The sequence below is a fragment of the Anomaloglossus baeobatrachus genome, chromosome 3, assembly GCF_048569485.1.
Source record: "Anomaloglossus baeobatrachus isolate aAnoBae1 chromosome 3, aAnoBae1.hap1, whole genome shotgun sequence".
NCBI lineage: Eukaryota > Metazoa > Chordata > Amphibia > Anura > Aromobatidae > Anomaloglossus > Anomaloglossus baeobatrachus.
This window is the reverse complement of record NC_134355.1, coordinates 695,163,466-695,176,385: the sequence shown is the minus strand read 5'-3', so window position 1 is coordinate 695,176,385 and position 12,920 is coordinate 695,163,466. Positions and strand designations below refer to the sequence as shown.

At 53.0% G+C, this 12,920-nt stretch overlaps 1 protein-coding gene across 6 annotated transcripts in view; it reads left to right on the top strand.

Moving 5' to 3' along the window:
• LOC142297092 (uncharacterized) overlaps positions 1-12,920 on the top strand; it is an 86,848-nt gene that overhangs the window by 31,032 nt on the left and 42,896 nt on the right. For 5 of the 6 annotated variants that reach the window (XM_075341347.1, XM_075341343.1, XM_075341344.1 and 2 more), the window contains 2 exons: positions 6,190-6,288; positions 9,216-9,314. In XM_075341347.1, the coding sequence (XP_075197462.1) occupies positions 6,190-6,288; positions 9,216-9,314 (198 nt within the window). The remainder of the gene's footprint in view (positions 1-6,189; positions 6,289-9,215; positions 9,315-12,920) is intronic. The other variant, XM_075341346.1, reaches the window with a different exon arrangement.

The window sequence follows — 12,920 nt, the reverse complement described above, 5'->3', positions numbered from 1 at the left end:
CGTAGCTCTGCCATTTGGTCTGGCGACAGCCCCACGGGTTTTCACCAAGGTCATGGCGGCAGTGGTAGCAGTCTTGCATTCTCAGGGTCATTCGGTGATCCCTTACTTAGACGATCTACTTGTCAAAGCACCCTCTCAAGAGGCATGCCAACACAGCCTGAATGTTGCGCTGGAGACTCTCCAGACTTTCGGGTGGATCATCAACTTTTCAAAGTCAAACCTGGCACCGACTCAATCACTAACGTATCTTGGCATGGAGTTTCATACTCTCTCAGCGATAGTGAAGCTTCCGCTGGACAAGCAGCGGTCTCTACGGACAGGGGTGCAGTCGCTCCTTCAGGGTCAGTCGCACCCCTTAAGGCGCCTCATGCACTTCCTAGGGAAGATGGTGGCAGCAATGGAGGCAGTCCCGTTCGCGCAGTTTCATCTGCGTCCACTTCAATGGGACATTCTCCGCCAGTGGGACGGGAAGACAACTTCCCTAGACAGGAAAGTCTCCCTTTCTCAGACGGCCAAGGATTCTCTGCTATGGTGGCTCCTTCCCACCTCATTAACGCAGGGAAGATCATTCCTGCCCCCATCCTGGGCAGTGGTCACGACAGACGCGAGTCTGTCAGGGTGGGGAGCAGTTTTTCTCCACCACAGGGCTCAAGGGACGTGGACTCAGCAGGAGTCCACCCTTCAGATCAATGTTCTGGAAATCAGGGCAGTGTATCTTGCCCTATTAGCCTTCCAGCAGTGGCTGGAAGGAAAGCAGATCCGAATTCAGTCGGACAACTCCACAGCGGTGGCATACATCAACCACCAAGGAGGGACACGCAGTCGGCAAGCCTTCCAGGAAGTCAGGCGAATTCTCATGTGGGTAGAGGAAAGAGCTTCCACCATATCAGCAGTTCACATCCCGGGCGTAGAAAACTGGGAAGCAGACTTCCTCAGTCGCCAGGGCATGGACGCAGGGGAATGGTCCCTTCACCCGGACGTGTTTCAGGAAATCTGCCGCCGCTGGGGGGTGCCGGACGTCGACCTAATGGCGTCTCGGCACAACAACAAGGTCCCGACCTTCATAGCGCGGTCTCGCGATCAAAGAGCTCTGGCGGCAGACGCCTTAGTGCAAGATTGGTCGCAGTTCCGGCTCCCTTATGTGTTTCCACCTCTGGCACTCTTGCCCAGAGTGTTACGCAAGATCAGATCCGATTGCAGCCGCGTCATACTCGTCGCCCCAGACTGGCCGAGGAGGTCGTGGTACCCGGATCTGTGGCATCTCACGGTCGGCCAACCGTGGGCACTACCAGACCGACCAGACTTACTGTCCCAAGGGCCGTTTTTCCATCGGAATTCTGCGGCCCTGAACCTGACTGTGTGGCCATTGAGTCCTGGATCCTAGCGTCTTCAGGATTATCCCAAGGGGTCGTTGCCACCATGAGACAGGCTAGGAAGTCCACTTCTGCTAAGATCTACCACAGAACGTGGAAGATTTTCTTATCCTGGTGCTCTGCACAAGGAGTATCTCCCTGGCCATTCGCGTTACCTGTCTTTCTTTCCTTCCTACAATCTGGGTTGGAAAAGGGCTTGTCGCTCGGCTCCCTTAAAGGGCAACTCTCGGCACTATCCGTGTTTTTTCAGAAGCGTCTAGCACGACTTTCTCAGGTGCGCACGTTCCTGCAGGGGGTTTGTCATATCGTACCTCCGTACAGGCGGCCGTTAGATCCGTGGGATCTAAACAAGGTCCTTGTTACTCTCCAGAAGCCGCCCTTCGAGCCTCTGAGGGATGTGTCACTTTCTCGACTCTCACAGAAAGTGGCCTTTCTGGTAGCGGTCACGTCTCTTCGGAGAGTGTCTGAACTAGCAGCGCTGTCATCCAAAGCTCCTTTCCTGGTGTTCCACCAGGACAAGGTAGTGCTGCGTCCCATTCAGGAGTTTCTCCCTAAGGTGGTATCCTCTTTTCATCTTAATCAGGATATCTCCTTGCCTTCCTTTTATCCGCATGCAGTTCATCGGTATGAAAAGGATTTACATCTGTTGGATCTGGTGAGAGCACTCAGAATCTACATTTCCCGCACGGCGCCCCTGCGCCGCTCGGATGCACTCTTTGTCCTTGTCGCTGGTAAGCGCAAAGGGTCGCAGGCTTCCAAAGCCACCCTGGCTCGATGGATCAAAGAACCAATTCTTGAAGCCTACCGTTCTGCTGGGCTTCCGGTTCCATCAGGGCTGAAGGCCCATTCTACCAGAGCCGTGGGTGCGTCCTGGGCATTACGACACCAGGCTACGGCTCAACAGGTGTGCCAGGCAGCTACCTGGTCGAGTCTGCACATTTTCACCAAACATTATCAGGTGCATACCTATGCTTCGGCGGACGCCAGCCTAGGTAGAAGAGTCCTGCAGGCGGCAGTTGCCTCCCCGTAGGGGAGGGCTGTCTTTGCAGCTCTAACATGAGGTATTTCTTTACCCACCCAGGGACAGCTTTTGGACGTCCCAATCGTCTGGGTCTCCCAATGGAGCGCCGAAGAAGAAGGGAATTTTGTTACTTACCGTAAATTCCTTTTCTTCTAGCTCCTATTGGGAGACCCAGCACCCGCCCTGTTGTCCTTCGGGATTTTTGGTTGTTTTTCGGGTACACATGTTGTTCATGTTGAATGGTTTTCAGTTCTCCGATGTTACTTCGGAGTGAATTTGTTTAAACCAGTTCTTGGCTTTCCTCCTTCTTGCTTTTGCACTAAAACTGGTGAGCCAGTGATCCCACTGGGGGTGTATAGCCAGAAGGGGAGGGGCCTTACACTTTTTAGTGTAATGCTTTGTGTGGCCTCCGGAGGCAGTGCTATACACCCAATCGTCTGGGTCTCCCAATAAGAGCTAGAAGAAAAGGAATTTACGGTAAGTAACAAAATTCCCTTCTTCTTTGGGGTGTACTCATTTTTGCAATATGATCTTGTAAGAATTTTTTTAGGAAATTAACTTTTTTGGATGTAAAATACCAAGCCTTGTTTGCAATCAATGGCCGACGTTTGTAGGAGTTGGGAGTTTACTGTAGTATGATATCCAACAGAAAATGTTCAGAAAGGAAATAAAAAGTTGAGGTGTACTTATTTATGCTGAGCCCTGCGGCTCGTACATTATGCGGTATTGTTTTATTCTGTTATGTTCCGGGTGTTGGATAGGTGACCTCTGCGGTGCTGCTCGCCAGGATGTGCAGCTATTTTCTGCTGCTTTCTCAGGTGTATTCCTCACTTATCCTTGTTTGCGGTGGGCGGACGTCCCTGCTGACCGCCATGTTTACCTCTCCATCCAGCAGCTGAGCCTTGGAGCACAGGGGAGGCGCGCGCCATCTTCTGGGACGCCGGCCTGTGCCTGCCGAGAGCTGCCGGCTGATTATAGAGACATCAGCACCCGCTGCCGCCTCGGGGACATGGCACAGGCTGTCATTATCCATATATCCATCCGAGGACGGCGCCTCCAAGTGTTAACCTGTTCATAACTGCACTGAGCACATCCCTGTAATAGTACAGACACACAATCTGTGTGTTACATGGGACTGCAGGTGACATCTACTACATTATCTGTACTCAGAGAGATATCACTATGTTCTCTGTGGTGTTACATGGGACTGCGGGTCACACATACTCTCATCAGATCCCCATATCCCAGTGTATTTCTTTATGATATCAGTAATACAGCGGGATGTGCATCTTTGGCTGTGGCTACAGTTGGGGGCTCTGTACCGCGGCTGCTGTGGCTACAGTTGGGGGCTCTGTACCGCGGCTGCTGTGGCTACAGTTGGGGGCTCTGTACCGCGGCTGCTGTGGCTACAGTTGGGGGCTCTGTACCGCGGCTGCTGTGGCTACAGTTGGGGGCTCTGTACCATGGCTGCTGTGGCTACAGTTGGGGGTTGTGTACCGCGGCTGCTGTGGCTACAGTTGGGGGTTGTGTACCGCGGCTGCTGTGGCTACAGTTGGGGGATCTGTACCGCGGCTGCTGTGGCTACAGTTGGGGGCTCTGTACCGCGGCTGCTGTGGCTACAGTTGGGGGCACTGGACCGCGGCTGCTGTGGCTACAGTTGGGGTCTCTGTACCGTGGATGCTGTGGCTACAGTTGGGGGCTCTGTACCGCGGCTGCTGTGGCTACAGTTGGGGGCTCTGTACCGCGGCTGCTGTGGCTACAGTTGGGGACTCTGTACCGCGGCTGCTGTGGCTACAGTTGGGGGCTCTGTACCGCGGCTGCTGTGGCTACAGTTGGGGGCTCTGTACCGCGGCTGCTGTGGCTACAGTTGGGGGCTCTGTACCGCGGCTGCTGTGGCTACAGTTGGGGGCTCTGTACCATGGCTGCTGTGGCTACAGTTGGGGGCACTGGACCGCGGCTGCTGTGGCTAGGCTGCTGTGGCTACAGTTGGGGGTTGTGTACCGCGGCTGCTGTGGCTACAGTTGGGGGATCTGTACCGCGGCTGCTGTGGCTACAGTTGGGGGCTCTGTACCGCGGCTGCTGTGGCTACAGTTGGGGGCACTGGACCGCGGCTGCTGTGGCTACAGTTGGGGGCTCTGTACCACGGCTGCTGTGGCTACAGTTGGTTGCTCTGTACCGCGGCTGCTGTGGCTACAGTTGGGGGCTCTGTACCACGGCTGCTGTGACTACAGTTGGGGGCTCTGTACCGCAGCTGCTGTGACTACAGTTGGGGGCTCTGTACCATGGCTGCTGTGGCTACAGTTGGGGGCTCTGTACCGCGGCTGCTGTGGCTACAGTTGGGGGCTCTGTACCAGGGGTGCTGTGACTACAGTTGGGGGTTGTGTACCGCGGCTGCTGTGGCTACAGTTGGGGGCTCTGTACCGCGGCTGCTGTGGCTACAGTTGGGGGATCTGTATCGCGGCTGCTGTGACTACAGTTGGGGGCACTGGACCGCGGCTGCTGTGGCTACAGTTGGGGGCTCTGTACCACGGCTGCTGTGACTACAGTTGGTTGCTCTGTACCGTAGCTGCTGTGGCTACAGTTGGGGGCTCTGTACCACGGCTGCTGTGGCTACAGTTGGGGGATCTGTACCACGGCTGCTGTGGTTACAGTTGGGGGCTCTGTACCGCGGCTGCTGTGGCTACAGTTGGGGGCACTGGACCACGGCTGCTGTGGCTACAGTTGGGGGTTGTGTACCGCGGCTGCTGTGGCTACAGTTGGGAGCTCTGTACCGCGGCTGCTGTGGCTACAGTTGGGAGCTCTGTACCGCGGCTGCTGTGGCTACAGTTGGGAGCTCTGTACCACGGCTGCTGTGGCTACAGTTGGGAGCTCTGTACCACGGCTGCTGTGGCTACAGTTGGGGGTTGTGTACCGCGGCTGCTGTGGCTACAGTTGGGGGTTGTGTACCGCGGCTGCTGTGGCTACAGTTGGGGGCACTGGACCGCGGCTGCTGTGGCTACAGTTGGGGGATCTGTATCACGGCTGCTGTGGCTACAGTTGGGGGATCTGTACCGCGACTGCTGTGGCTACAGTTGGGGGATCTGTACCACGGCTGGTGTGACTACAGTTGGGGGCTCTGTACCGTGGATGCTGTGGCTACAGTTGGGGGCTCTGTACCGTGGCTGCTGTGGCTACAGTTGGGGGCTCTGTACCACGGCTGCTGTGACTACAGTTGGTTGCTCTGTGCCGTAGCTGCTGTGGCTACAGTTGGGGGCTCTGTACCACGGCTGCTGTGGCTACAGTTGGGGGCTCTGTACCACAGCTGCTGTGGCTACAGTTGGGGGATCTGTACCACAGCTGCTGTGGTTACAGTTGGGGGATATGTGTCGCGGCTGCTGTGGCTACAGTTGGGGGCTCTGTACCGTGGATGCTGTGGCTACAGTTGGGGGCTCTGTACCGTGGCTGCTGTGGCTACAGTTGGGGGCTCTGTACCGTGGCTGCTGTGGCTACAGTTGGGGGCTCTGTACCACAGCTGCTGTGGTTACAGTTGGGGGATCTGTGTCGCGGCTGCTGTGGCTACAGTTGGTGGCTCTGTACTGTGGCTGCTGTGACTACAGTTGGGGGCTACGTGCCGCTGCTGCTCTGGTTACAGTTGGGGGCTCTGTACCGTGGCTGCTTTGGTTACAATTGGGGGCTCTATGCCACGGCTGCTTTGACTACCGTTGGGTGCTCTGTGCCGCGGCTGCTATGGCTACAGTTGGGGGCTCTGGACCGCGACTGCTCATTATTTCTGCTTCTTGTCTCCTCCTTTTGTAGGACGGTTGTCTGCTCCAACTATCAAACAAGAGAAGGCGGATTACATCAAAGTGTCAGTAGGCGATGAAGTGTCAGACTGCTGCACAGCGCCCCCCACAGGTGAGGTCAGGCAACGTCCGGCAGGCAGGTCCAGTCCTGAGACACCCAATCACAGTTTGCTGATTCTCATCCTCTGGAGATGATGGTCTCCTCTTCTTATTTTACTCCCATCATCCCTGACCACAGGAGCTGACGATCTAACCCCCACTGTCTCACAGTGTATTGCTCCTGATACGTGCCGTGGGATGGTGGACGTGGTCGAGGTAATTGTCTGCTGCACCCCGGCACACTACATGAAGATGGAGGTCCTGGCTGGGTGTGTGGTGTTGCACTCCAGAGGCGATACGCCCTTGCAGGCCACCTATTGCTGATGGTTTTGGCCGGCCAGGACAAAATGGTGCACAGTTCATTGAGGCCACAAGATCATAAAAACGTAGTTGTACTGAACAACATAAGCTTTGCTCCCTCTCTTCAGGACACCCACGTCATGCTGCTCTGCTGCTGCTCAGACCTGAGGTCTGTTTCTGTCACAGGATTGGCCCTAACTGACGTTACCACAAAAACCATTTCTATCCCTCACCACTAGCTCCTCCCCTATAGGCTAATCCCAACTGTTAACTATCTGTTGCCGGGCAGATTTAACCTTTCACCTGCATATCTATAACACTCATAATACCTTATTAACTATCCTACTTTATATACTACATAACATCAACCCTTATACTCATACATTATATCATCAATACTGCTACACCTCTACAGAGTAACATTGTCAACTCTGCTACATCTTATAAAATACCTTACACCATACTTTCTTACATACATTATTCCATATCTTATCACATATATAAGGAACACATTTGGCGTTTCAGTGGTAGGAACTCGACCACCATCTTACATTCCTCCCCTCTTGAACATGGTCGTCCCCGTCAATGTCTCGACCTGTAAAACCCCAAACAACAAGCATACATAAACACTAAAAATGACACTCTCCATTCTGGATACTGAAGAGGGGTCCCCCCCTCTTTCAGATCGGTACGTGCCTGGTCCCACTGGGTTGGGACCCCGGAGCAAGTGTCCATTTTTTTTTTTTTTTTTAAATGTATGCCATAGTCCAGCTCTCCCATCTAGCACAAGATGAGGGCACAGACCTTAAATATTTCACAATAGCCCAAAAGTCCCAAGGATTTGCACATTGCAGTCCTTCCTTGAAAAAAAGCCAAAGTCTGAAACCATGGACCCAGCAGGCACATCGGGTTATGCATTTCCGCTAATCCCTTTCTCGTCAAGAACTGTCCACCCGTCCTCAACCTGAGGAGAGTGACATGCTTCCACCGTAATGTGTCCCAACATTGGCCATGATGGTGGGGCAGAGTCTGAAGTGGACCGGGGGGAGCCCATATGGGGGACTGATTGAGTCCATGTGAGCAATAGGAACAGAGTCCATGCATGGATAAGGTAAAGTCCATGTGAAGGGCGTAGTACATACTCACAGCCCACAGTTCTTTAATCCAGTAGAAGAGTAAACAAGGGAAAAAACAAACCGAATTATCAGCCATCTTCGGCCAAGAGGAGTCCTGGACTTTTGTTCCTCCATCCCAAGGCACAATGTGTGCAACATGGATCTTGGCATACCGACTCCTTCTTTCTCCTACACGCTCTCCCACAATGGCGTCATCCTGCTCTGTTGCAGGCATTTTTCTATTCTGCTCTGCCTCTTCAGCCTTAACTGCCCATTTCTTCAGGTACGCCGCCCCTTTTTCAGGCACAGCCTTTTGGAGGGCTGCGTGGACCTTGCAATGCTTCCACTCTGTTTCCACCCAGAATGAGTGGGGTCTTCTTTTAGACCTGCGCCATCATCTGCCTTCTTAGTGCCTATGCTCAGTGCGCATCTTTGACCACGAAACGGTCGCAGTTTTCACTGTGGATCGAACCTTCCCCGCATCATGCTGGTTTTCTTGACGCAAGGCCCGATCCTGCTACCTACGCCAAGTGTAGCGTGGCGCGGGATGATAGTCGTGGACGAAGTAATCGTCTGCCGCACTACATGAAGATGGAGGTCTTGGATGGGTGTGTGGGTTGCACTACAGAGGTAATGCATCTTTGTAGGCCGCCTGTTGCCGATGGTTTGGTTTGGTTTGGTTTTGTCTGGCCAGGATGAGATGGTGCACAGGTCATTGAGGGAGACCACAAATTCATTAAAAACATAGTTTTACTGAACAATATAAACTTTGCTCCCTCTGTTCAGGACACCCACGTCATGTGGCTCTGCTGCTCCTCAGACCTGAGGTCACAGGCCGGACCCTGATTGACATTACCACAGAAACCGTCTCTCTCCCTCAGCACTAGCTCCTCTCCTATAGGCTAATCCCAAAATCCCAACTGTCTGTTGCTGAGCAGATTTAACCTTTCACCTACATAACTATAACACCACTTATACCTTACTAAGCATTGTACATTATATACTACATAACATTACACCATATACCAATACACATACACTACATCATCAGCACTGCTGCACCGACACATAGGAACATTCTCAACTCTGCTACATCTTATACATTACAATACCTTTCACTATACTTTCCTACATAACATTACTCCATATCTTATAATACAGATATATAATATAGTCTCTAAGGAACACGTTTGGCATCTTCAGGAGTAGGGACTCCACCACCATCATCCCTGACCACAGGAGCTGACAATCTAATCCCCACTGTCTAACAATGTATCACTCCCATCATCCCTAACCACAGGAGCTGACGATCTAACCCCCACTGACTCAGTGTATCACTCCCATCATCCCTACTCCTATGTGCTGTAAACCAGGAGGATGTGAGATACAGCATGACACAGGTGGGATTGTGACTGCAGTTCTGGGACTGACTTGTCCTCCTGCTCCGGTATCGGAGGCACCGCAGCTCTAGCAGTTCAGGTTCTTGGGGTTCAGTGTGGGACTCCCCTTCTTCCTCTCGTTACAGGTCGTCAGTCATTGCAAATGGTGAATAATGAAGAGCTGGATTATATGAAGGTGTCAGCGGGCGGCCTGATCTCAGACCGTACTGGGGCCACATCCAGAGGTGAGACCAGCCCTGGACCTACATCATTAGTGGCAGCACCCCAAGTCTTAAACCCATTGACCTAGGGGACATCCTGAGCCATGCAGCAGGGCGGCCACTGACTGGTCTGCCAGGGTCTGTTGCATTGGTTTCCAGTATATTAATCAGGGCTGCATTCATTGTGCACGCTGCTCCCAGTCCTCCATTACCACCACATACATGTGTTCACATATACATACACACAAGCATTCACATATACACATACATACATGTTTCAGGATATTGGAGATTTTCTTTGCCGATATGAATTGTCCGCGGTAACTTGGCTCTTTCCAGACGACGTCTCCGCTCCTGCGAGGTGAATTTAATAGGAATTCTCATTCTTCAAAGGAACAATTATCAACAGCAGAATATTTGAGGAGAATAAACATCAGGAATGGCTACAAGAGGCGTCCACTTTAAAGAAGAAGAATACACCCCCATTATGCAGACCAGACCAGATCTGCAGAATAGATGAAGGGAATCTGTCAGTCGGATTCCTCCCTCCAAATTAACTTGTAACTACGAGTCCATCAATACCAAATAGTCCTTTTCTCTGCTACCGAGAAATTGCTAAATTAGGCTGAAGTGCTTTTGGCGCTAACCCAAGCCCCCCCTTCCCCCACGCCTCTGCCCTCCCCAGCCTTCGTCTTGACTGACCGCTCATTTACGCAGATTTCTTTTTAGTCAAGTAGGAGGAGGCATTACTGGGCGGAGACAGCGCGACTCACTGCAGTTTCTGCGTGGAGCTCACAGGAGAGGCGGCGTTCTACTGCCGCTCCTGTCAGCTTCATGTAGCAGAGCTGAAAGCGTCGCGGGACCTTGTGTGGATTACGTAGGACCTGGAGGTGTATTTGGGGGCTAATAAAGTGGTGAATGAGGGTGTTTTTTGTCTTTTATTTCTTCAGCACTCTATTGGGAGACCCAGACGATTGGGGTATAGCTACTGCCCTCCGGAGGCCACACAAAGCACTACACTAAAAAGTGCAAGGCCCCTCCCCTTCTGGCTATACCCCCCCGTGGTATCACGGGTTCTCCAGTTTTCAAGCTTTGTGCGAAGGAGGTCAGACATCCACGCATAGCTCCACAGATTTTAGTCAGCAGTAGCTGCTGACTATTTCGGATGGAAGAAAAGAGGGCCCATATAGGGCCCCCAGCATGCTCCCTTCTCACCCGTTGATGGTGTTGTAAGGTTGAGGTACCTATTGCTGGTACGGAGGCTGGAGCCCACATGCTGCTTTCCTTCCACATCCCCCTGAGGGGCTCTGTGGAAGTGGGATCCTGCCGGCCTCAAAGCTCTGACGCCGGGCTCCATCCACAGACCCATTTGAACCTGCTGGATACGGAGCTGGAGTACCGTTCAGGGATATGGCCCTGCACCATTACAGGTACTCTGTGTCCCCGTACACACAGGCACAGCACACTCCAGACTTGCTGGGTGTGCTAGTGCGCCGGGGACAGTAATGGGTTACAGTCACTGCAGCTTTGCTGAGTGACTTTGTGTTTTGGGAACTACCGCGCCGGACGCTCCGGGAGCGGCGGCGCGGCTGGGACTTGTAGTTCGCCGGGGACTGGGCGCCGACCGCGCTTTTACGGCGGCGGCGCTTATAAATCCAGTCCCCGGCTTCTGCGGCCTAGTGCCGCTTCGTTCCCGCCCCCTCCCTGTCACTCAGGGAAGGGGACAGGCGCTGAGCAATCAGCAGCGCCGAGGGCTGGAGCCTTTTTACATGCTCCAGCCCTCTCACTGCACACTGTCGGACGCCGGATTCCCGCTCTGCCTTGGGGGCACGCCCACGGCCCGCCCCTCCTCACACGAGCTGGGGAAGAAGCCGGCAGCCATTACTGCAGTCCGAGCTCGGACTTTCGGCACCAAGGCAGGACGGTGGCGATCATACACCCGCTTATAGGCGGGCGGTAAGCGGCACACATAGTGCTGACCACGATATAACTGCAGTGTGTACATGTGTTGTTTTTAACTGCATAGGTCGCTATATGCCCGCTGGGGGAGCGACACATCAGCAGCAGGAAAGCAGGTGTGCTAAGGCACAGGCTTTCTAGGCTGCTTGTATTGCACGACTGAGGTGTTCATTTGTGTTTATGCTTATATGCTATACATTGCACTGTACAGTCGCTAGTCTTAGCTATATTCTCATGAAATGGCTAGACTACAGCAGCAGAAAACCAAGGGTGCTGGGGCACAGGTTTTTTTCTATGCTGCTTGTATTGCATGGGCTGCAGTGTGCATTTGTACTTGTGCTTGTATGCTATACATAGCACTGTATGGTCACTCTTCTGGGCCATATTCCCCGAGATGACCAGTCTACAGCAGCAGAAGAGCTGGGGTGCCAGGGCACAGGCTTCTATGCTGCTTGTATTGCATGTGCTGCAGTGTTCATTTGTACTTGTGCTTGTATGCTATACATTGCACTGTAGGGTCACTCTTCTGGGCTATATTCCCCTAGATGACTAGTATACAGCAGCAGAAGAGCAGGGGTGCCAGGGCACAGGCTTCTATGCTGCTTGTATTGCTTGTGCTGCAGTGGTCATTTGTACTTTATGCCTGTATGCTATACATTGCACTGTACGGTCACCAATCTTGGCTATATACTTCTAGATAGCTAGTCGGCAGCGGCAAAAAAGCAACACAGATGTCAGTGCTGTTTTTACTACATGGGATGCTGTTCATGACACCGTCCCATTGTGTGCATGCTCCCCTGTAGCACGTCGTCTGCCGGGGTCTCTAGCACTTCGTCTGCCGGGGCTCTACTAGTTGTGGCCAAAGAAACCTCCTGTCAACCCTGTCCATGGACAGGGACGGAGTAGTCATAATATAGAGACTTGCACCCATGGGCAATCTACTTGACCAAAAGGCAGCTCTTCAGGGCTTTGATACTGACATCGCTCTCAATCCGGATACACCGGGTGGTAACACCATACGGAATGATCCTATACCGTCCATCAATGGAAGGTTGGATCTTTCTCCCTCAGCTCCCCCAGTGGAGATAGGAGACGAACAGGAGAAGTTCCTTTTCAGTATCTCACGCAGATATTGAGTCTTTTTCTGGCCACGCTGACTTCAGAGAAGCAGTCCAGGAACACCACGCTTACCAGATAAGCGTCTTCTCCAAACGTTTTTAGGATACACGTTATCCCTTTTCCCCTGACGTGGTCAGCGCTGGACCCAGGGTCCAAAGGTGGATTCTCCAATCTCCAGGCTTTCATCTAGAGCCATAGTTGCACTGGAGATGGGGCTTCACTTAAAGATGCCATTCACAGACAGATGGACTCTGGTTGAAATCTGTCTAGGAGGCTATCGGCGTGTCGGTTGCTCCGGCATCCACAGCCGTATTGGCAACCTAACCTTTTCAGCTGTTCTTGCGCAGCTGACCTTGAGCAGGGACATCTGTACCGCAGAGGCGTCCGTAACCCCGCAATGTCTGCACTGCGACTTACCCTGTTAATACTGTCCTAAAAGTACAGTCGAGGTTTCGGTCCTTCCCAAGCTCCGGCAGGTCCCAATTGTCCTCGTGCAAAAGGGCTACAAAACCTCAGACGGGCTCAGATTCCGGCCGGGCTCAATCTCGCCCA